We start from the raw sequence: 24,858 nt of genomic DNA, 5'->3' as shown, positions 1-24,858 counted from the left end.
TCCCCATTGTTGACCTGCCTCACTTCTGTCCCACTGACTTGCTTCACCTACAGTATCTGCTTGCTCCCCGACATAACTACTAGTTTACGTGGATACCTCACATTTGGCCTAATTTCATACCTACACCTGGCTATTTTTAAAAATTAGTTTTAAAAAACAGGTAACACATGCCCATGGTATAAAAATAATTCAAACAGTACAAAAGGGTATGCAGTAAAAATAAAGTTCCTTTTCCATGCCCCCACCATCTACCCACATGTTCTATCCCCTGAGGCAACCGCTATTACAACTTTGTACAGTATACCCTGCCAGACACATTCTATTCATTTACAAGCATCTATCTATAGCTACCCACTTGTTTATTTTTATATAAGTAGTGGTTTACTACATACTAAGTTCTGAGTATTACTTTTATTCCCACTAATATATTTTAGATATATCATTCTATTAAAAACAGAGATTTGCCTTATTTGTTAAATAGTTGTGAACTGCTCCATTTCATGGATGTATGTTATCGGTCTTTTCCTTATTGATTTGTAGGAGCTCTTTGCATATTAAGGAAATCTGCCCTTTGTCACATGTGTTGCAAATATGTTTTTGTAGTTTATCATCTGTCTTTTAACTTTATTCATAATATTTTTTTGCAATTCAAAAATGTTTAGTTTTATGCAGTCAAATATATTAATATTTTTATCTATGCCTTCTGGATTTTATGTCATGCTAACAGTCTAACCCTTCTCCAAGATAAATATAGATATATATTTTTTAATTTTCCCATATTTTCTTCTAGTACTTTATAGTTCCTTTTTTTGTTCTTGTTAACACTTTGATCTATTTGGAATTCCCCCTCCCCAAATGTTACCCCTATTTTTGTCTCTATCCAATTTTCCCCAGGTCAGTCCATAACTTGACCTGTGAAGCTGAAAAGCCCACAGTTTATGAAAACTTCTGTAATGATATTTCCAGTTCTGGCATTTCCACTGTTTAACAGGTGGGATATCCTCCCTTCCTCCCAAAGAAACGGTCACTCAAGAAAGAAAGCAAGAAAACCTAATGCCAGGGGTTAATGAATTATCAGACATGAAGCACAGGGCTGAATAATAAATGGTCTGCAGATACCAGGTGGAAGGCCTCCTGAGCATCCAGCTTTGAGCTAGGTGCTGGGAAGAGATGCACATGAAATGATTTCTGACCTCGGAGAGTCTTGTCTCATTATGGAGACAGAAATAAAGACAAACTTCGGGACAGGATGTAAGGAGTTAAGGGAGAGAACATATTAGGGTGGACTGGAGACATGGAAATGGGTTTATGAAGATGTAATTCCAACTGGACTGTGAACGATGGGAAGAATTTAGATAGACAAAGTTGACAAGGAAGGGGATTTTGAGAGGGGGCAATAGATGTAGGAAGAAATGAGTTTGGCTTGTCCAGGGACCTGGAGAGACCAGCCTGGGAAGACAGAGAATGTATCGAGAAGGTGGAAACAAGAGTGAGGCAAGCCAGGCTTTCAGGAGATGGGATACTCCGTGCTAACTGGTGCTCCCTGGTGTGCTCCTTGCTCCATTTGGCCTCAGAGAGTCGTACCTTCTCACCCTAGATGTTTTTCTGCTGGTGAAGCCATACGGAACCATAAAGGGAAGTTTTTGGGAAACTGGTTTGACTTTCAAGTCTGGAGGAACTCAGGGGCCTCCCTTCCTACCCCTGATCCTACAGGGTTTCAAGCCTACTTTCCATGAGATTTTTAGCTAGGTTAATATATATTTTTAAATTTCTAAATGAATAGGGAGGAAAGGCTGGCAATCTTTAAAGCCCCCGGCCAGGCTGAAGTGTTCTGCGTCTTCTCTTGACCTGGCACAGGCTGCCGACCTTGCAGGCCTCCTGGGACACCGCAGGGACCACTCTGACTGCTCCCATAACTGTGAGGCTCTAGGCCAAGTCTAACGTAGTCTAACGAGATCACGGGAGGCTCCCTCAAAGGCTGCTGCTCTTGATGCCAGGAAACAGAGAGGATCCGGGGCTACAAGGGAGTCCATCCATGGCTTCTCCTTCGAGACTGACTCAGAGAGAAATTCTGGCCTGGAGTCCACTGTTCGAGGCTCCACCCTCGAGGACAGCCTCAGCCTCAGCCTCAGAACACTGCTGTCTGGAATCAGAGTTGGGCTTCACTCTGAACTGGCTTCTAAGTCAGGAAAATAATTTTTTTTTCTCTTTCTTTTTCTCTCCCTCTTACTTGATGTTTGTTCTGACTTGGAAATGGTACAGTGTGAGTTCAGGGTGAGCCAGAGGTTTGTTCTCGGTCTGTCAAGCCACTTTGATGATGGGAATAAAATCCTGGGAAAGAGCAAGCCAGCTGGACAGGAAACCAAGCCACAGGGTTTTGGTGGGTTTGGGGATTTTTTTCTTCCCCCAAATGGAAAAATCCTGGCATGGGGCATGGTATAATAAAGATTTAGAGTGTTCGAAAAAAGTCAGGAGTGGTCAGGGTCTAACAGATGGGCTGAAAAACAGCATAACAGTGGTTTTAGGAGTAGCAGGAATCAGGTACTACGAGGACTAAGTTTACATATATAAAATGAAATGAAGGGCTTGTTAAAATTCTTTCTTCCACTCTTTTTATCATTTGTCCCTTGACAAACACCCACCTGAGAACCTGATCTCTGAACTTCATTAAACCTCCTGCCCTCTCTCCTGGAAGTTGGGAGAGGCAGAAGGCAGGGCAGAGACAGGAAGGCTTCCCAGACTCATCCACAATGGTCCTAGTGTCTAGAGGACAGCAGGAGCTCTTGGGAAGTCTGTGATAAATTATTCACTTCTCCAGTCCCTTCCGGAATCCCAGTGGCTGCAGAGCTTTTTAACTGCAGCCCATTCATTCAGAAAACATTTACTAAGAGGAAACTGAGAGCCAGGAATAGTGTCAGGGTATGGAAATATGAAGATGAAATGATTCAGTGACAGTCACTGCCCTCAAGGAACTTAGAGTCCTGAATAGTGTTTTTCAAACTGTAGGTTATGACCCAGTTTGTCAGTTATGAAATAAACTAGTAGGTGGTGACCAGCATAAGAGAAAGAAACGAAGGAAGAGGAAGGGGGGGAGATGGAGGAGGAAGGAGAGAGCTAGCTAGGGAAGGGAAGGAGGGAGAGATGAGGAAAATATAATCCCAGTACACCAAAGTAGTAAGGGTAAGCATCATTCCCTTAAGTTGTTTGTTATACACAGGATTTCTATAAAATCCTTGCCCAGAAAGAATTTTTAATAAATTATCTTTGATATGACATAAATAATTTACAAAATGTAATAATTTTAAGTAAAAATATTGATTGATTTAGCCTAACTCTTTTCTTTTTCTTTTCCAGGTTATAAGTCACTCTCTATTATACTGAATGGTATCAGTGGGGTATGCTTGATATCCAAAATGATGGTGGATATGTTGAACGCTAACATTCCCAAAATTAAATACTCTAATAAATCTTGAGTAAATTCCCTGTCTGTTGCATTTTTTTTTTTGCAGACTGTTCATATGTTACATAGACAGTAAAATATCAAACTATACAAGATTTCATAGGTGTATGTGTGTATATATGTATATATATGTGTATATACACACACACACACACAGTACAAAGTCATCTGTAAAATGTATTTCTTGTTGTGAATGGCTGTCAGAAAACCTTGAAAGCCACTAGTTTAGTGACAGAAACACACAACCAATCATATGGTATGATGGGTGCCCAAAGGAGGGGTTAACAGAGTGAAAATTAAGGATGGGGAAGGGGGAAATGCCTAGGTGAGTCCAGAAGTGCCTTGGCAAAGCTGGAGGATGAGGAGGAGTCTGGGAGACAGACTGTGGACAGAATGACCCCAGCAGAGGAAGCACCATGTCCAAAGATGACAGCATGTGACATGTTTGAAGAATAACAAGAAGTGCAAAGGGGATGTGGAAGGGGAGGGACAGCAGGAAACGACAGCAGATGGGTGACATGCCCCAAATGGGAGTGCTGAGGAGTGACCTTTAAGAGCTCCAAAAGCTCCAAAGTGTTGAACCGTAGTGGGACCCCATCGATCCAAGCCATGCTGGAAGGCTGGGATCCCTGCTCATTAGCATGAAGCCTTGGTGGGTTTCCTGGAAGAAACAGTTCACTTTGGACATACAAAACTCTTCCAGAAGAATTCACTGCCATACTCAGTGGGCTGAAAACAGCTGTTCTGGCTTTAGGCTGCTAGCGTTTGTTAAGGTCTCTAAGTCCCGAGACCATATCTGGACTTCAACAGAGTCAGGGTCTAAGGTCACTCCAGTCTCCAGGGAATTACTCCCGCAGAATCCTGATTAGACTTATGGCTTAACTTTATTAATCTAGAAACCTTTACTAAGCACCATGGGGGATATCCTACTTGGAACAGAAATGGAGGGAGGGGATAAGGTTCTGGCCTTGAAGAGCTTATGGTTGCACGCACGTGCGTGTGTGCATGTGTGTGCGTGTGTGTGTGTGGTGGTGGTGGGGGTATGTGGAGAAAAACAAAACACACACAAAAAAAGTTTTAGAGAATGTCATGGAGGAGGGGTCTGGAGACATGGAAGGATTTGGCTAGTGAATGGAAAGAAGGAATTCCAGGCAGGAGAGTTCACTGGAGCAAAGATACAAAGCTGGGAACGTGCTTGCCACATGCCGGGAAGAATGAAGACCAGAAAATCAAATAGGTGCAGCTGGCCAGCTTGATGGCTTAGAATGACTCGGGGTCGTGAGTCCTGGCAGGGCCCCATCACAGCCTATTGTGGGCTCCTCCTCTAATCTGGGCTCCTACGTGGGCTCACTCCTACACAGGTCACTTCTGGTCTCCACCGCAGTGAGTACAAAGCACGAGCAGCCTCTCACCGTGGAGCCAGCAGTGGAGTTAATGAAGCAATATCCCGGGGACCACCACCGGGCCTGAAATAGGCTGGAAAGAAGAAAACCAGAAAAAAGAGAGGGAAAGTAGGTGAAAAGGCAGGTGAGAAGTGGGGCCGGGGGTTGGGGGAGAAGAGAAGAGTAGAGAGAGCGGAAAAGTAGTAGAAGAGGGAGGAGGAAAATAGTCTCTAACATGTTCCCACACCCTGCCACGGTCCCCCACTGGACACGTGTCCAGCCACACCGTGTCCTGTATTTAAAACTCACTTCAAAGCCTGTCCTCTAGGAAACCTTCCCTGACTAGCCATTACAGAACAGCCTCTGAGGACAATCTGAATGGCTGACCTGATGGGATATTTTTTTGACCTTCCTCTGGTCTCCCAGAGATCCCGCTGGCCATCTTTGCAATCCTCGGCAGTTTGAGACTCTGCGACGAGGGTAGCCGTCTGCAGACCAGACGCCGCCTCTCCCTACATTTGGTTTTAAAAGGAAGAGCCGCTGTGGTTAGGAGGCAGGAGGTACTTCTCTGATGCAGGCTACATTAAGTCATATAAATGTGGAAGTGTAAATTCAATAAAAAGAACCCCTCTCTCCCTTCTGACTTCCATTTTCACCACAGCCCCCAGCCAAGCAACCATCATACGGCATTCCTGGAGAAACAATAAGGGATTTGTTTAAACCAAGATGCCAAACGGTCATGAATTGCAGAGTATATATTTTTAAACAAGTTATTTTCCCCCGCTGTAACATCCAGAATTCAGATCTGCATGAGGGGCCAGCTGGCAGCAGCACGCAGGCCCTGACTGGCTACCCGGGACTGCTCGTTTACCTTGCCCTCCCCTGGGGGAGGGGAGGCGGGTGACGGCAGAGCTGCTTTTTTATGGTTATGTTCCAACTTCCATCCAGCCATTCTTGGTCTGGAGCTTTGCAAGTGTTTATACTCACACCCACATGTATAAGCTGCCCCAGAGCCCTCCTACTTGGATCTTCCTTTTAAAGTGAAGCCATCTTCGTGCCCTGCTCTGGTGGTTGACCAATTCGTAAGGAATTCTTACCAAGTCGTCATGCACAGAGCAAGAGACCATGAGCTGTGAGTCTGTCCAGAAAGGGACCAAATGTCCCACCATGTGCTACAGAGCACATGGGGCCGCCCCTGGAAAGGCTGCTTTTGTCCCTGGGGGATGGAATCTGTGAAAACAGAGGGCCATAACCACTTTACCAAGGTTCTGGGTCGGCACTCCGCAAAGGCCCAGGCAGTCTGCACGAGGCCCTGGGGCACTTCTTAGGTCAAGGTCGAAGCCACAGCCACCTCTGCTTCCCTGGGAGTGCCGCTGCTCAAGAGGAACCCCACAAGCTCAATGCCAAGGCTTTGCCTTTCCCTCCATGTAAGCTCACCTGCCTTTTCAGAGGACCCCCAGGGAGCCTCCCACACCCCCAGAGGCCCTGATATTTTTCCATCTTTCTATTAGGCATCTTTTTCTCATTAATGTACTAACACTCAAGTTATGTGTACAGAATGAGGAAAAAGAGACCTTGTGTGGGGCTTGGGATTTGTTCAAAGCCTGAAGAAACCGTTTTAGAGGGTGTATGTTTTTTATTCCTTTTATGAGAGATGCATGTTTCCCCCCTTCTGTGACTTGTTTAAAAGTAAAGTTTAATATGCTGCCAGAGAAACTGCTGGTTAATAACTTAATAAGCAATGTGCTAGGAATTATGGGAGAAAAGTATTATCCAAGAAAACTTTTATTGTACAGTTTGGGGCTTGGAGGATATATAGCTTCGGTTATTATATAAAATGCTAACAGAAGTCCCCTTTCTTTCCAACCTTACTTTCTCCCTAGAATTATTAAAAAAGGATATATTAAGTGAGGTGAACGAACACTTCTAGAAGCTGCGTGAGAAGTCTGCACGTAGATCACAGGTGAGAATTTCTAACAGTACAGTCAGGACTCTGCTAATGTGAACTTGGCAAAGCACACACTTGGAAATTAGCCTTGGCAATAATAAGAATATCAACGGCATTTTATTAAAAGATTTATCTTCGAAAAATATTTTATCTTTAAAAGATTCTTAAGAGAGAAGAAAAATAGGCATTATTATTCCCATTTTTATAAATCAACAAAGTAGCTCATATAGCTCAAGTGACCTATCCAAGATCGGGGCAAAACCCAAGAATAGAACCAAGGTTTTCTAGACAAATTGTACCCGTGTGTCCCACACACAATCAGATGAAAAGTGAGACCCTGTGCCAAACAGTTAGGGTATTTCGGTTTGCAGCCACGCACTCTGGTGCTGTGTCCTGGTCACCAGTGTCGTGAAGAGCAAGGCCCTGAGCACAGCTGTTTCAACATGGCCGATGATGCAGACAAAGACTTCATTATCTGACAATAAATATTCCCTATATTTGCTGAGCTCTTTTGTACCTGCATACCCATTACTCACCATGTCCTTCCTCACCCTCACCTATTTCACATTTTGGAGCTTCCAACTTTACAGATAAAAACTGAAGCCCAAAGAAGTTCGAGGCCACACACCACTGGTTAGTAGTTGAGCAGGTGTCAGAACCCAGACCTACTACCCCTGAGTGTACCCTGCCTCCCTCAACCTCAGGGAGGTGCGTTCACAGCTAGAGGTTTTTCCACTCACCCAGTGCCTCTCCAAGTGACCCTCCCTGTGGTCACCCAGGAACACAGGGCCTTTGGGCTGGTGAGGGTCCCTTCCGGCTCAAGGGGGAATAAGCTCCTGAACGTGCGTGGGAAGCTATATCCAGAGGCCTGCAGGCCAGTCCAGTCGCTGAGGAAGCCTGGGCATCCCTGGCAGCTGAGGGGAAGGACGACAATGAGGCTTCGGAGGGTCTCTCTCAAATCCGCTCCCTTGGCCCATTCACGTGAGACCTGCCCACGTGCCCCACAAGCCTTCCTAGGGTCAGCCCAAAGCTGGCCACATAGGACAAACGCACCAAGGCTAAGTCAGCTCAGTATGAGGACAGAGAAGCAGGAAGCCAAGTGAGGCCTCAAGAAGTGCTCCCGCCAGGTTTGTGTGCTGCCTGAAAGCCTGCCCCCAAGTTACTGACTTAAGGCACTGCCTCCAGAAGATCACTACTGAAAAACAGTTGTATTACCCAGAAGAATTAACTTATTTACACATTAGCACTTGGTAACATGTGAGCATGATTTGTTGGTCATATCAAGTGGCAGTCAGCCAGCTGAGAGTGGCTTTCTGAGGAAAGGGGATCTAGAATAGCAAAGTTTTGATGGCAATAAGGTCTAGTGCATGGTGCCCTATCCAAGGAGGGCAGCTCCTGAGAGAGGGCCTTGGACAGCTCAAGGGCCTGGGGTTGTGGTGTTTTCTATGAGGATGATCAGGCTGCAGCAGAGGAAGCAAGAGAATCAAGAGGCAGAAAACAAATTTGCTATTTATTGAACACATCCCTAATTTGGGCTATCTTCGGAGCCAGACACATCTGTCAAGTAGGAAGAAGTCACTTGCCCCCTTGTGTCTATTTTCCTATCTACAGGTAGTGGTTTGGATTAGATCCCTGTTTTGAAATAGGGAGTCAGGGTGCTCTTTGGAGTCCCTTTTGGGGCTCCCAAAGGCTGAGAAGCTATGTGGGTGGGCCTCCAGGCCCCCATCTCAACTTGTAACGTATCTGCCATCTCTATTATCTTGAACATCTTGAACTTCCACTTAAGCTTCTGTTTGAAGAAAGGATTCCACTGGATTAGATGATCTCTAAATTCCCTTTCCTGCTATAAACGCTGTGGTTCTACGGTCTTCTTAGCAATGTTGAACAGACAATAGCCATGAAGTCTACAATGCACACAAGCAGCATCTCTATTCCCATCACTAGCTGCCCAGGCAGGCAACAGGGGCTTCCAAGTGCCAGACAGAGCTGGTGGACTGCTACTAGGGAGCTTTTGTTAACCTCCTGGAGGGGCTGGAGATTTTGTCGATCACTGAGAGAGTCTGGAAAGATTTAACACACCCCTCAGTGTATCTCATGAGCATGGAGACAGCAGCCTATTTACCAGTGTAAGCCTGAGCTTACTGACTTCCTCTTAACTCTTGGATCAGATCCAAATTCCTCTGGCTGACATTTAAGGCCTGCCACAACTGGTCTCTTATCAAATCTTGCACTGCTCTCCAAACACACCATGTCTTCTTCAGCTCTAATCCCCCACTGGCCCACATGCAAATGCCTTCTCCAACAGTGTGCCACTGTACATGCTGTCCACCATCTTGATATGCTCTTTTCCCACCACTTTTGGCGTTTCCAAATCACACCCATGCTCTAAGACCCTGCTCAAATACCTAACTCCCCTAGAAAGCCTTCCCTGGCTATCCCAGTCCACATTCTTTTTTGAATTCTTATAATTATCATATGTACTACAGAGTTAGAATTCTATGTGAATGTCATTGTTGGTTGTTTCACATGGATAAGCTCTTTTCAACCAGACTGGATCATAGCTAAACTCTGACAATAATAGAGACTTAATTATATATGCCTAGGTGGTCCCCACGATGCTGAGCACTGTACTAAGATTCCTTCCTTTGTACTTGGGCAATGAGACCTTCACAACTTACTTAGCAACATAGGCTCTATACCAGTATAACTTCACTCATTCTCCAATCTATGAAAATTAACCTTATCTAACAATTAAATCTCACCTAGTCTTTAAAGACTTCTCCCTTCTCCAAGATATCCTTGACATTCCAACCCCCACTAGCTGGCTCCTGTGATACAGTCTGACCTCATTCCAGCATTTACTAAATTCTTACTTGTTTACAGTTACTTAAATCCACACCTGTCTTATTCACTTGGTTTTTGAAATAGGGACAATATCATTCATCTCTATATTCCCCACTGTGCCTATGACACTGCTTTGTACTGTTTGTGAATCTGAATTGGCTTGGATTCATTGGGAATGGCTCAGTGAAGGTAACCAGGGTGTTGATTTACCCAAAAGATGAAGCATGTCACATGCTAAGGAAAAAAAAAAAAATAACCCACTATATTAGAGTTTTACATAATACTGTGAAAATGTGTTGAGGCCATTTAAAGCCTGCATCCCTTGCAAGCCGGGCAATGACAACACTGCCCAAATCTTCCAACAACAATACCCCAGGAAGCCAACAGCTACAAGTGGAGCAAGACAGATATTTCTGAGCCCTTTATCAAACTAATTACTACCTCTAGGTTAGGTCTGCAGATTTCTATATTTAAAAGTAGAAAGTTGGGGGTTGAATTCTTGATGTGCAGTTGCGTAAACAAACTATCTTTATTTCTCACTGCAATATGAAGAAGCTTTGATCTTGGGTAACTTAGTCAAAGGCACAGTTTAATATACTGATCATTTCTGACTGCTTTTACCTGACTAGTTTCCATAAGCTTAGTCTGTCAACAAGAAGTATATCCTATATTCTCAAGCTTCACTTCTTAAACAGCTTATTCTTTTAAGACGTGACATATTTTTAAAAAGGAATATCTAATGAAGAAAATGTTTGGCACCTTGTCCATTGCTTTGGGTTGAAATGTGCTAACTTAATGTCTCTCTCTGTTTTTAAAAATACAAACAGGATCTCATCCCGAGATATCATGACCTTGAACATTCCTGAGAAGTCTGAAAGGGAAGTGAACAAATGTCAACAAGCTTGGGTCTAAAATACACCAACTTCATTTCTCTCATCATTCAAATATGTGTGAGGCTCAAAGAGACTTTGAATAGGCTGAGCTGGGGGATTAAAGAGGGGTCCTGATGAGAATCTCCCTCCCCAGTAAAATCTGGGGGTTGAAAGAGAAGCAATTAAAAAGGGGGCAGGGGAGTACTGGGGAAACTTTTATTTTGAAAAAAAAAAAAAAAGAGCTTAGAAGAAACAAACCAAAAGCAAACCCAACCCCCAGCAGTGCCTGGAAACTTGCTATGTAAGTAACCATCCCTGTTAAGGCTTGCTTCCCTTAAAGTTTTGGCAGGGACCACAAATGATAGCCTTAAAATGCCACATGATCATCTGAATATTTTAACAACCCATCTCAACTGGATTCATTTCAGCAGCATGGGAATGAAACGCAACCTGCAGCTGTGGCAAAGGGCTGGGGCCCCTCGGAGCAGTTGTGAAAGAAGGACCTCTTGCCTGGGGAGAGGACTGGTCCAGAAGGCACGAGGGATTTGGGAAGGGCTAAGGGACAGTGGGAAAATGGAATCAGACCTAAATCCCAGGATTTCTGCCTGGGAAGTGTAGTCTCTCGTGTGAATAAATCTGGTGGTTAGAAAATAACTGCTGTCTTCAGCTGTAAAGCAAAACAGAACCCTAAACCAGGACTTCTGCAGCTAGCCACAGAACCCCCTGTGGCAGAACTGGGATTGCCACACAAAAGCCAGCCCTAGCTTTGTCTCTATAATCATATTTTCCTTATGTATTTAAATAACAGGCCTTCCAGGTTCACACCACCTCAGCTCAGTGGGGACCAGTAAGAAGTAGAGAAAATGGGGAGAGCACATGAGAGTATGGCTAACGGGGTGGACAGGGAAGGAAGTACTAGGGAGATGGAGGAGCACATGGAGGAGTGACAAGGGGGTGTCAGCAGCACTGATGGGGAAGCTGTATAGGGAAGTGGATGGATCATACAGCTAATACTTTTTGCAAATAAGAATTAACTTGGGGTAACAAATCATTAGGTCCAGCACAAAGAGGAGGTCTTCAACAAACATAAGCTCCCTCCATCATCTCTTCCCTCCATCAGCACTGTTTTATTCAAAAATTTACTTCCCAAGGTTGATTTCCTAGTAACCTTGGGACCTGTTCTTGTATTCTTGAGAGCCTGTTTTTCTCACCAGAATATCAGACTGTTATTTTTCAAAATGATAAATATTCACTGCATGCCAGCAAAGCCTGGGTCCTACCCCAGGCACTGAGTCCACTGGGATGGCTGCCCGGACAAGGGAGTGTGGACTTTCCATAGAGAGCACTGGGGCCATGCGGTTCCCCTTGGTGCAGGTCATCCCAGGTGGATGGAGAAAGAATTCTGGGCTGACCCTTTCAGGAGCCTCACCCTCTCCCGTGGCTCCAAGCTCCAGACACAAGCCCTGAGAATGAGGGTGTGAATGTGGGAGTATTTCAAAGGGCGGGGTGGAGCTGGGTACTCACAGGGGCCGACTCGCTGACCCTTGGCCCTCAAATACTGTCTCAGAACCAGCAGCATCGGAATCACCTTGAAGCTTGTCAGAAAAGCAGGATCTCAGGCTCCACCCCAGACATACTGAAGGAAAGTCTTCATTTTAAGGGGCCCCCCAGGTGATTCATCAGCAGGTCTGAGAAGCACTGTTCTAGAAAATGCTTCAGTTATCACCATTCAAAGCCCTGACGTAAAAACACTGGATAGACAGAAGCAATGTGGTCCAGTGGAAAGAACCCGATGAGGAGCAGGGAGTTAAGCTCTCCACAAATGTTAGCTGTTGTCAGGTAGTTGTTACACCCTGGTCAGCTGTGTGAAAATAGGCAAATCCCCCGACCTCTCTGGGTTGAACTTTCCCATATGCATGGGGATGGGAGTGGACTACAACAAACTTTATGATTCCTTCCAGTTCTAAAGTTCTAGATCTATGATTCTATTTGACAAGACTCTGTTTTGTCGCCCTCCCTACACTAAAGTGGGGGCTTCAATAAGCAGTTGCTATATTTAATATAGTCTGGCATACAGCAGGGCTTAATAAATATTTGTTGAATGAATGGGAAATAAACTGAGTGGCCAGTAATGTAACAATGGTAAGGTAAACTTAATGCCTGATTATTCAGGTGACAAAAATATGCTACCTTTAACAAATGATGTTTTCAAAGATATTTTTCTTAATACAAAACCAGGCAAAAAGCATTTTACTTTTAGCAATGCGTAGATAGTAAAAGTAGAAAGCAAAGCAAAAAAAAAAAAAAATTATTATAAGAAGTCAGGACAATAACCTTAGAGGAATGATAGAGTACAAAGAGTTTTTTTTTAATGTTTGTTATTAAAAAATTTTTTTTAATTGTGATAAAATATGCATAATATAAAATTTACCATCTTAACCATTTTAAGTGTGCAGTTTAGGAGTGTCAAGCACATTCACATGGTTGTACCACCAATTTCCAGAACTCTTTTCATCCTGTAAAACTAAAACTCTATTAGTTGAACACTAACTATTTCCCTTCCCCCCAGCCCCTGGTAACCACCATTCTACTTTCTGACTCTTTGAATCTGACTACCCCAGGAACCTCACATAAGTGGAATCATATAGCATTTGTCTTTCTGTCATTAGCTTATTTCACTTTGCATAATGTGCTCAAGGTTCATCCATGTGGTACTGTGTGTTAGAATTTCCCTCATTTTTAAGGCTTAATAATATTCTATTGTCCATATATACCACATTTGTTTATCCATTCATCCATCAATGGACACTTGGGTTACTTCTACTTTTTGGCTATTGTGAATAATGCAACTAGAACATGTACAAATAGCTCTTCAAGATTCTGCTTTCAATTAATTTGGGTCTATACCCAGAAGTGGAATTGCTAGATCATATGGTAATTCTATTTTTAATTTTTCTGAGGAAACACCATACTATTTTCCATAGCAGCTACACCATAAAGAGTTTTCAATAAGAGCAAATGATTTCACGATACTGTTAAATGGAAAAAGTAAGCTATAACTTACATATATACAGCATAATCTCAACTACATTAAAAAAAGCATAGGAAGAAAGATGAAGTAAATAACATGAAACTGTTAACCAATAACAGTGGGTTCCACTAGATGTTGGTAAGAGCAGACTTATATTCTCTTCTTTTCCCTAATTTTCTATGATGAGCACAAACTACACTGACAGTCAAGAAAAAAATGTGAAAAAAATTCAGTAGGACACATTTTTCTTCCTGGTCATCACATCATCCATTGCATGGAATCTGATAGTCCATTAAGTTTACCACATTTACTAAAAGGACACACACACACATACACACACACACACACACACACACACAGAGGTTTTTATTTTTATAACCAAAGGAGACGCTAGATAACCGAATTGATTTCTGAAAAATTTTAAGCCCAAAGTAACGGTAATTCCAACTCTCAATCAAAGTAAATAAATCTTTTCTCCTCTTTCTCTTACTTGACAGGGCTTTTTAAAAGTCCTTCCTATTCAGGCGGGGCCTGTGATCCAGCTGGGACAGAAGAGCTGGAATCTGTACATAGCGAGGGCAGCAGACAGGGCCTCGAGCGGGGCTGCACTGACCTCCTCTTCCATGGCGCCCCCAGTCAGCCTCGCCAGGCCAGCAGCTGACCCCTAGTCTCACTCAGTTTCTGGCCTGGGTCAGCTTAGTTTTCCTTCAGTAGTTGGTAAACTGCCTTTGCACCAGGAGAGAGACAGTAAACTGGATTGAGGAGAGAGGGATGGAGGAAAAAGGGGAAGGAAGGGACTTGAAGGATTAACGAGCTGATTTCCATAAAGGCTTTGACATCTTGGAATGAAAAGCGGCCTGTAAGAGCAGAGGCCCAGTCCCCTACTTAGGCCATGTTGCCAGCTGGCCATTCATCACCAAAAATTCCCCAACAAATCCATGGCTATTGCTTAATCACCTCATATAAATCCCTATTAATCTTGCAAAGTCAAAACACAAATATATGACAAAAGTCTTTATTTTATATGCCCTCAATTTCGGGGTTAAAATTTTAAAAACGGAACTGGTCATCCAATGGCTCCAATGTACTTTTTTTTTTAAACCCCTTCTTGGGGAATAAATAAATGACATCCTCACTAATGGTTTTGTACACACTGGACTGAATAAACTCAAGCTAATGATCAACATAAATTGAAGAAGGAAAAAGGTGTTAGTGCTAAAATTTAAACCGACTTTTTTTTTTTTTTTTTTTTTGCAATAACATTGACATTTCAAGCTATACTCAAAAGATACAGAAAATCCTTAGTAGGCACAAAAGAACATTTATTCCTCTTGCTTTCGTAAATTTCTATGGACATAAAGGAGCCTCTTGAGCAGCCAAATTTGGAATGCTCTGCATTGTAATGCTTTTCAGGGGAAAAGAATGTGAGAATGTTAAGTCAGGGGTTGGCTTTGAGAAGGGCCCACTACGACCTATAAGTGGCTCATCTGAGCATGGGGCTCCCAGTGCAGACAAACACCTTCTGGGACAACACTCTCTGAGGACCTCAAGGGCAGGGCAGGCGTGCGACAGGCTGAGGCTTCATCACTTATATCTGATTCTATACCTTCCTATTCAGGAAACTCAAAGTTATCCTGCCGGTGATGTGGACGATCCAAAAGAACTGACACGTGGCTTTGGGATACATTGTGTTCTGGCCATGTGTTTTCCTTTCAAACTCTATTCCAGGCTCTGAACACAACCTGCTTAATATGGTAAAAGTGTGCTGGGGAGCAAGAGGAAGCCTGGTGTCACAGACCACCCACGAAGTGTAAAGTTCACACTTGGATAATAAAGAGTTGACTGTACTGGAAACATGAAAGTGGCTTTCCTGGACTCTGGGCAAAGAAGGTGGAAACCCAGTGAATTTCAGTGATTCATGCCTTTGTTTTCTAGGGCTGGAAAATCATGGAGGAAAATCAGAGAATCGGGGGGAAGGGTAGATGCCGACAATAATGAAAAGACTGATTAGAAAACTGCAATTTTCTAATTGCAATTAGAAGGCCAGGAGGACTTCTCCAGCTGAAGAGGGGGCTGATGGCAGCTTTGTCATCCATCATAGGGAACTGCACAACATGGAGGTCCATTCAGATGGCTGGCCTATTACTCCATCTCCTCCTTCCCAGCCAACAAGAAGGAATTGACTCAGGAAGCCAACAGATGATGAATTTCTGTAAGACCCATCAAGGGGTAGCAAACTAAGGGGGCAGAAATTCCTTCCTTATAGAACTTTAAGAACAGGAGATTCAGATTCTGTCTTGGGGCAGTTCTGGCTGGAAGCAGGGGTTTCAATAGGATCGTTTCCCTGACTTCCTGATCCCCAGAAATAATAGATAAGAGGACCAGGCCTACTAATTGGTAAATAGATGAGAGCACAAATATGATCACAATTCCTTGTTCTCTCAAAAAAGGCATCTTAGGAAGTTGTCTAAAAGCCACACAGAAGGCAAATGATACTAGGCCCAGGGGAAGCAGTTTATGGTCAATGAACTCTTGTTCTCTAAATAAAAGAGAGAAAACAAAATTCGGACTAAAATGAGAGGCTCACCATTAACCATCACTTTACTGACATTTCAGATACTAGAGAATTTCCCCATCAACATCTCTTGCCAAAGATACAGGTGTTTAGACAAACATGGAGACTCACATCTCTACCCACTGAGAAATTCTTCACTGGGTTGCTTTCCTTTCACCATGCGGCCTCCATGTATCTCCTCAGCCCCATTCTCTGCTACACATACCTTATACTTTAGGTTTCAGAAGAGCTAACTTCTTTCTAGTTCTCCACACTCACCATGACATTTCATATTGCTATGTCTTTGCCCATGACATCACCTGAGCCTGGAACACCCCTCCCTGACCTGGCCACTTGGCAAAATTCCCAACTCTTGAAGGCATCCACCCTCCCAACCCCGGGCTACTCCTGTACCTACTACATACATTTGTTATCATACTCACCATATTCGATGAAAATTATTTATTTACACATCTTCTCACCTCCTGGATGGGAGCTCCTTGAAGCCAGGACTAATTCCTTCTATATCTTTGCATCCCTACATCTCCTAACACAGCGGCTATCGTGTAGCCTATGCTCGCTCACAAGACTTTGTTGAATTACACTGATTTGTGGGCCTCACACTAGCCATTGCTTGTCTTGCCATATAAGATGGGAGCCCAACAAAAGTGAACAAAAGCACATTTTTTGAAAAATAAAAAAGAGGCTGTTATGTTAGACAACCAACATACTAATTATTAATCAAAGGCAATATACCACAGCATGGAATGTGGTAGCCTATGGGCCTCTGCTGGACCCCCCCTCTCCTGGAATCACAGAGGATGTAGCAGGGGGTGGGAGGCCTTTGCAGTAACACAGATTTTGAACAGAGTGTTACAGAGAGGACTCCTTGTGTGTTCGAGGGAAATTGAGAAATTCTTTTTGCTCCATCTTTCACACGGTAAACGTTCTAAGTTTCAGAAAAAACTAACGATGGCAAGGATGAAAAAAAGAAAAAAATACGTATCCACTCTCCTTTGCCTTGCTTATTCAAGCTTCTCTACTACCTACCCAAAAAGGCAACTTGCATGTCTTTTTCTTATTCACCCGCTCTGGGCCCCTCTGCACCTGCTCAAGTCTAACATCAATCTCTCATCTCTGAGCTGCAATGGTACCTGATAGTTTGTACCACATGATTTAGTCAATTACTGCCTTTCATTGTTAGGATATCTAACACAGGGCTGGGCACATAGCAGGTATTCATAAAAACAAGCTGATTGGTGGACAGATAAAAAGCCATATTACATGCCCCCCAGCCACACAGCAGTTTTAGAAAAATTGTCAAGAAAATATTTTTCTTTCTTTACCACAACCCAAAGTTCAAAAAAGATAAATACTCCAATAAGTTTAGAAAACTCATGCCAGTGACTTTTAAAACTCCCACAACTAGAAACAGCATTTCTCCAATGTATTCCTAACCCCTGATAACTCCGTGCTCATGTGGGGCTTTAACATACCTCTTGGCCAGCCAGACTTTGGCTTTAGTACAAACAGTGACGTCAGCCAGCTCCTGCTGAAAGTATGTATTCATTCTGTATTTGGAGTCTGAGAAGGCTTGTAACAAATGAAAAACCTAAACCAAAAAAAGAGAAAAAGCAATATCCTGCTGTGAAAATATATTTTTCCTAAATGTCCAGTTCCTCCCTTTTAGGTTTCCTCAAAACATTCCCCTCAAAGAAAACAGACACCTGCAAAACGTGGCTCTGGTCTCTCTGCAGAAAAATCATGTTGGTCTTGGAGGACACAGCAAGTGGCGAAAAACCAACGTCTTTCATCTGTACCTGTGCTCTGGGTTCCTCGCACAAGTCCAAAAAATGAAGATTACTCTGTGACCAGTCATTAGATGCCAAGAGCTTATTAGTTACAAACAACCTATATATTGATTTTAGCAAAGAAATGCAAACATCTTTCTCTATCTTAGCAGTCTCATATGGAAAAAAAAAAGTACTTTTTAAAGTCAAAATCTTACTACACAGGAAAAATCAAATGTCTGTGAGTCTAATCTGGTTTGGGGTTTATCACAACATGCTTGGATGAAGAAGCAGGCCGCAATGATGCTTGCCTTCGCAAACAGCAGACAGTGATGTCTGTAAACTATTTAGGTTTGTCAGATCTTCCCTGAGATGTCAGGAGCCGAGCGAGCACTGCGGACACACCCCACTTTCTTATTCTTGCATGACATTATACATCAGAATTAAGCAGAGAAAGACAAGTCCTGTTGTATCTCTCCAGCTGCCTATATTTAGAACGAAGGCCACAATTCCAGCAAGCACGTGCCATAGGCCGTGTGTGTGTGTGTGTGTGTGCGCACTGGCATGCGCACATAAGTGTATCTTGGGTTCACTCAGTGATGACATCAACAAGGCCTTTGTGAGAAGTACAAATCTGCAGCAGAGAACAAAAGTGGACAAGGGTGCAAATGGGATCCACTGACCTTAGCCAGTGTCAAGGGAAAAGACATGTCAGAGAAATCCTTCAGTGCCCTTATCAAGGGGAGGAGGAGGGTGGAGCAAAGCAAGCACAGATAAACACATCAAGAACTTGGAAAGTCTATTTTAATAATCAGTTTGTTTTCTTTCCCTACTGTATCCTTTACCAGAGCTGCACATGATTCTTCCTAAGCAACAAGATTCAACTTTTTCTTCTCTCTCTCCTGTCAGTGAGGGACTTGAGAGTTAAATACAGAAGGAAGCAATGAGGAAAACCAAGAGGCCAAGATAAGAGATCCAGAGATCAGACTCTAAATGGGTATGACCTGGCAGGTTTTCCTGGGTCAGAGATCTGCTATATGCTGAGCACCTATGGTTTAGAGAGTCAAAGGAAATTTTGATTACTTTATTTTTTTTAACTGCTATTAAACATTTTTTTCTTCCTAAATAGAAGTAATTGTACAGGAGAAGGCACACAAGTCCCCATGTGGAGACTGCAAATCTTTCTCTAATAACTGATCTGTTATTTCAGAAGCAACCAATCAACCACCACTACTTCACCGCACCCTCCACAGGGACTCACACCGCCCCCGTCGTGAAGTCTGGAGCAATGGGTCTGGCCGGGGCTTCTGTTCTTATGTGATGAGTGCCAGAGTGAAAAGACTACCTCCCTCTGCCCGAATCCCCAGCATCCTGAAAGAGCTGGCAAAGCCACTGGGCCTTGCTTTACTTTTCTCCACAGCTGCACAAAACCAACCACCAGGGCTTTTCATGGTGTCACAGGATTGTAATTAATCAGCAGACACCAGCAAAATACATGACTTTGGAATTTACTGGTAAAGAAAGCTGTGAGATTTTCAAACGCCTCTCATTTAGAAGCAATCACTTCAAAAATAACTCCTGATGGATGTTTAAACTTAGTCCTATATTTGCTCACCTTACTTGGCAAAAACAAGGCTGTTTTTGAAACGCTTGGTAGCTCTGGTTTATGAAAATTGGCCTACAAGTCCATCAAATCTGTCACCTTGGGCACAAACCAGACAACAATTGTGATCCTGGTCATTCACCAGGAACGGAGAGAGATCTGTTTACATGGGACAAATGGAGGGGGAGGTACGCTTAGAAGAACCTCGGTGGAAATAAGCACGCAGGAGAGACAGAGCAATACAAGTGAAAGACAGGGTCAGGGAAGACAAGAAAAACAGGGGGCAGGGGAGGAGAGGGAGCAGAGAAGCCAGAGGGAGGGGAGAGGAGAAAAAAGGCTTGTAAGCAAATGTCTGAAACAGGTTACTATGTTTGAGATAACTTTTTCCTTCAAGATAATTAATGAAAATATTTGAAAATATGACTACCCTCATATGGCATTAAGAGTGTTGGGTATGGGACTTCCCTGGCAGTCCAGTGGATGAGACTCTGCGCTTCCACTGCAGGGGGCACAGGTTCAATCCCTGGTCGGGGAACTAAGATCCCACAAGGCCCGCGGGGCGGCCAAAAAAAAAAAAGAGTGCTGGGTATAATTCTCTCAAGAAAAATGAGGCCATCCTTTGCATGAAGTCCAGAAGTGAGGCCAGGCCCCTGGAACTCCAGTCCAAGGTCAGATCCGGGAGCTCCAGGCAGCTCCCAGGAAGGATCATTTGTCCATCAGCTCTGAAAGGACAGCAGGGGTGAGGCAGCTCCTCCTCCTTCCCCCCTTCCCTAAAGTTCTGGTCCAGAAGAACTTCTGGGCAAAGAGCATGGTCAAGCCCAGGCCTGGGATAATTTGGAAACAGCCTATAATACAGGACTGTACTAAACCAAACACAGAGAAACTGAAGCTACCGGACCCGAGGATGATGACTAACTGAGAACAGGAGAACTCTGAGAAGTTTAGTGTCACTTTAGGCGTCTCAAATTTGCAACAGGATTCCAACATTCAGTCCAAAAATATTTATTAAACAACTATTATCACCAGGCACTGTCCTAGGGGCTGCAGCAGAGAACACATAGAATCCCTGCTTTCCTGCAGCTTACATTCTAGTTGCGGATAAACAGAAAACCAGTCATTTCCCAGATGCCGCCTGGTCGGGATTTACAACCTGCACGATAGCATCGCCATCACTTTGCTCTTATGCGTGGCCTCACCCTTCACCACGTCCAGTGCAGAGCAGGAATCCAACAAGCATTTGCTGAACTGATGTCGATATTTGATGCCCCTTCCTGTATTAACTCTGCCTTTAGGACATGCGCCCATGGGTTTGGTGAGCTGCTGTTGGTGCCAGCCCCATGTTAGGAGTGGAAACACAGAGCTGAATCATGTGCACTCCTCGCTTCAGTGGATTCCTAACCCAGGAGATTCCTAATCCAGTGGGGAAAGCAGGGAGGCTGGATCAGTAGTAAGAATGTAGCCCTGTGGGTGGGGCAGGGAGCACAGCCTTTGGAGCCAGGAGGACTTGGGTGGAAACCCAGTTCCTAGCTGTGGGGCTTTGGGCCACTTGTTCACCGCGGTTTCCTCGCAGTAAAGAGCATAATAATATCTACCTATCTGACAGGACTGTAGAGAGATTTCAAAGAATATATATGTAGGGTACTTGGCACACGCTCGGCACCTGATCAAAATGCTAGTTCTCTTTCTTTTTCTGTCTCCTCCCTCCCTTCCAGCCCCCATTCCAAAAATAAACAGAGACGGCTTTGCAGGAATATCATATTTGCAAATATGAGATTCATATTTGGCCTTGAAAAGAATCTTGCCAGAACTGGGGAAAGAATACGCAAGCAGAGGAAAGTGAATTATTAAAAAGTGTTAAAGAGTATTAAAACATTGGTATTGCCAACAACAAAAAAAAGTGAACCTTAAGGTAAACTATGGACTTTAGTTAATAATAATGTGTCAATATGGGTTCATTAATTGTAACAAACATACCACTCTAATGCATGCTATTAGTAACAGCCAACTGGGGAGGGGGGTGGGGAAGAGAGGAATAACATGGAAACTCTTTGTACTCACTTTTTCTATAAATCCAAAATTGTTCTAAAAAAACCCGTTAAGTAAAAGAAAAGTATTGGGACTGCTCAGGGGACAGCAAATAGTTGCGTGTAACAAGAGCACAGCCAGGGTGTGCGTAGGGTAGCAGGAGACACAGCTGGAGAGAGGGGTCAAGTCAGACAAAGAAGGATCTCAAAGGCAGCATCGAGGGATGTGCATTCTGTTCTGGAGACAGCAAAGACCTCCTCAGACAGAGCTCTTATGTGATCAGATCTGTAATGCGGAAAGAAAAGGCCAGGGGCAGTGAGGCGGCTGGACCAGAAGGGGCAGGGTGAGTGAGACTACTGCCAGTCTAGACAAAAGGTGACGTTTGAAACTGGAGCCTGGAAACCAAGAAGAGCCCGTGGTCCAAAAGTGGCTGCAGATGTTTCATCCGGCCTACACAGTATTTTGAAATCGTCATTTATGAATTGGGAGGTTTCACATCAGAATCACCCTGATATCTAAACTCTTCTGAAAAATGAGAAGATCTGACAATTTGATTCTGTGACACCCCCCCTCACTCCTCCCCAATCTAAACGATGGCAGCAGTGGAATGCAGAGGAAAGGGTACATTTGAGAGATGTTTTGGAGGCTGAAGAAGCAGGACTTGGCAGCTGCTCTAGACCTGGAGTTGAGGGTCAGGAAAGAGACCTTCCCTCAGGCAGCTGGGGATCGAGGGCCATGCTTCAAGACAGGGATCACGAGAATATGTGGCAGGATTGGGAATGAGGGAGGGGGATTTAATGAGTTTGGTCAGGAATATCCATGTGAGGCTTGTTAGGGTAATTTATCTTCCAAATCAGGAATTCTTTTGAGAGTGAAAAAGAGCTCTATTAATAATCAGACTGGGACAGACCAAGACTGTTGGTGACCTCCAGCTATAGCAGGCCCCTTGGAGAAAGGTTAGAGTGGACTTAGGGGTGTCTCCAGCAAAAAAAAAAAAAGACAACAGGAGAAAGCTTTATTGACTTAAAATAGCTGTGACCCGGTCAGAAAGAGACAAAAAGCACACAGAAAACAACCAAGTGCAAACCAACATTATCACCCATGACTATCACAGGCCTGGGACTGCCCAGAGATGAGGTGGTCACACCTGCCCCGAGGAGGGGGTGGTCAGGAAGCAGCTAGAGTGGACTAAGACTTCTTGCCCCTGAGATGCAAGCCTTAATGAAACTCCGGGAGGATCTAAGAAAAGTCTGGAGAACAGTTAGCCTCTGCCCACCCCCATCCCCACTCTAAACACAGAGAGACTGAGGGGAGCCCCAAGCATCTGTGTAAAGCATGGGGTCCATTTTAGTAGCTCTGAATCTTAAAAGTGACTCCACAGAGCAAATGTAATGCTCTTTGAATAAATGCCACAGGCCCAAAAAGAGTCATGAGGCAGATCCCTGAAAAAACTTGTGCTGCACCAGTAAAATATGTCTGGTTTATGCTGCTGGACTAAAATAGTGACTTGTGTTAGACAAGATCAAGATGATATATGGCTGTTTGGGAATGCAACGCTGAGATGGGTTTTCCTCTTCACCAAGCATGGCTTCCAGGCAATTTTCCCCTTTATAAAATCAACAGCAGCTGAGCTCCAAAAACCAGCAGGATCCAGCAATAACAGGACCAGGTTAGGCAGGCCATGCGAAAGGACAACCCCAACAAGAAAAGGGATGCTCATTTCAGAGGTCAGATATAAATGAGGTGAAAGTATCGTAATCAGGAATAATCCCGAACTCCAAAGATCAACAAATTTATCCCCCTTTGCAGCTGTACTTCCTTAAAAACAAAGTCTGGTCTTCTAGTGCAGCATGCAGACTGGGGGCGAACACTTCTGCCCCTATCACATTCAGCCGAGTATAAAATTTCTGTATCTGCTCTTCTGCCTCCTGGCCTTCTCCCCGGGCTGCTGCAACCCCCAAAGCTAAGTCAGAGCCACATTTTTCCAAGCCCAGTGTTTACACAGGATTTTATTTCGGCTGGTAAAACATCTGTATTTTTTCAGGGACTTAAATAAATGATCTATGCCGGGAATGTACAGTATAGGGTGATGTCAGGCCCCCTTTTCTTCTCAACTCACTGGGCAGAACAGGCAAACATTGTTTCAGCCTGTAGCTGGGAATGCGAATATTTATCCTGTCGACTTAATTCATACAAACAGAACTAAAGGCAGGGAGGCAGGCAGAAGTATTTTATGGCTTTAAGTCAGACTAAAAGGAGGTGGGGTGAGAAGGGAGACGGCTGAAGGAGGAATCTAAACTTTCTAATTCACAGAAACATGCCTAATCGTATGACTGCCGGGAAATGGATATATCAAAAATTATTTAAAAGGCAGATTGTGTTTCTATGTATGTGTGTGTGTGTTGGGGTGAGGGTGAAGCTGGGAAAGTGAGAGAGAGAAGAGTTCTCTAACTTATATGCCACTTCTAATCATTACAATGTGGCTGAGGATTTGATTTCCTGCTTTAGGCGCACTCATCTTATCCTCAACTAGACCACAGACTTCTGGGCCCCATGGCGCAGAGCACAGCGCTTGCCGGGTACGTGTGCCTGCCTATGTCAGCTGTACAGAGAGCTCCACATACTCCTCTTTGTTACCAGCCTTGGAGGGTCACAGGGTGGACTGCAGGCGTGACCCTTGGATACTGGTCATCCCTACAAGAATGGGCTTAGTGGGCATGTGCCACCCACGGCTACTTACCCATCTAACCTTAGGCCGGAGGGCAGGCCAGGAAGCATTTCAAGTGGTTACTCCCCCCCAAACCTCAACCTGTTTATCAGATGAGGACAGATCCTTAGAAAGGTCTGGGAGAATTCCCAAAAGGTGACACTTAGCTGCGTCGTGTTGCTGCTGCCAGGAAAAAGATGCTAATTACAAAGTGTCATTACTTCCTGGCTGACTCTGGCTTGGGAAACAGGCCATGAATATCTTTAAAGACTAAAATGTACAAAAACACAAAGTCTGCAGGGGTCTGGAAATTCACTTTGTGTCTCAAACACATCCCCTCCTTTCTAGTAACACTCCCACTGTTCTAGTTCAGGAACCAAAAGACCTTACACCTAGATGATGGAAACAACTGAAAGGACAGGTCTCTGCCTCCAAAACTTATTCTACACGTGGCTGCAGGCAGCTCTTCTTAAAGCCAAGCCCTGGTCGTATCACTCCCAAATTCAAAACCCTTCAATGGTCTCCAGCACCCTAAAATAATCTGCTGGTCACTGAAGGCTCAACCTACCTTTCTAGTTTTACCTCCTACTCCCTCCACTTCATGGACCTATTCTGTGGCCACGAGGGATGACTTCCCATTCC

At 44.0% G+C, this 24,858-nt stretch overlaps 1 protein-coding gene across 1 annotated transcript in view; it reads right to left on the bottom strand.

The window, feature by feature from the left end:
- Positions 1-24,858, bottom strand: part of THADA (THADA armadillo repeat containing) — a 325,437-nt gene that overhangs the window by 81,821 nt on the left and 218,758 nt on the right. Inside the window, 1 exon segment of the mRNA XM_036872571.1 lies at positions 17,588-17,703. Coding sequence (XP_036728466.1) covers positions 17,588-17,703 — 116 coding nt within the window.

Source organism: Balaenoptera musculus, chromosome 13, assembly GCF_009873245.2.
Source record: "Balaenoptera musculus isolate JJ_BM4_2016_0621 chromosome 13, mBalMus1.pri.v3, whole genome shotgun sequence".
Taxonomy (NCBI): Eukaryota; Metazoa; Chordata; class Mammalia; order Artiodactyla; family Balaenopteridae; genus Balaenoptera; species Balaenoptera musculus.
Note: the sequence above shows the minus strand (reverse complement) of the source record. Positions and strands in the feature narration are given on the sequence as shown.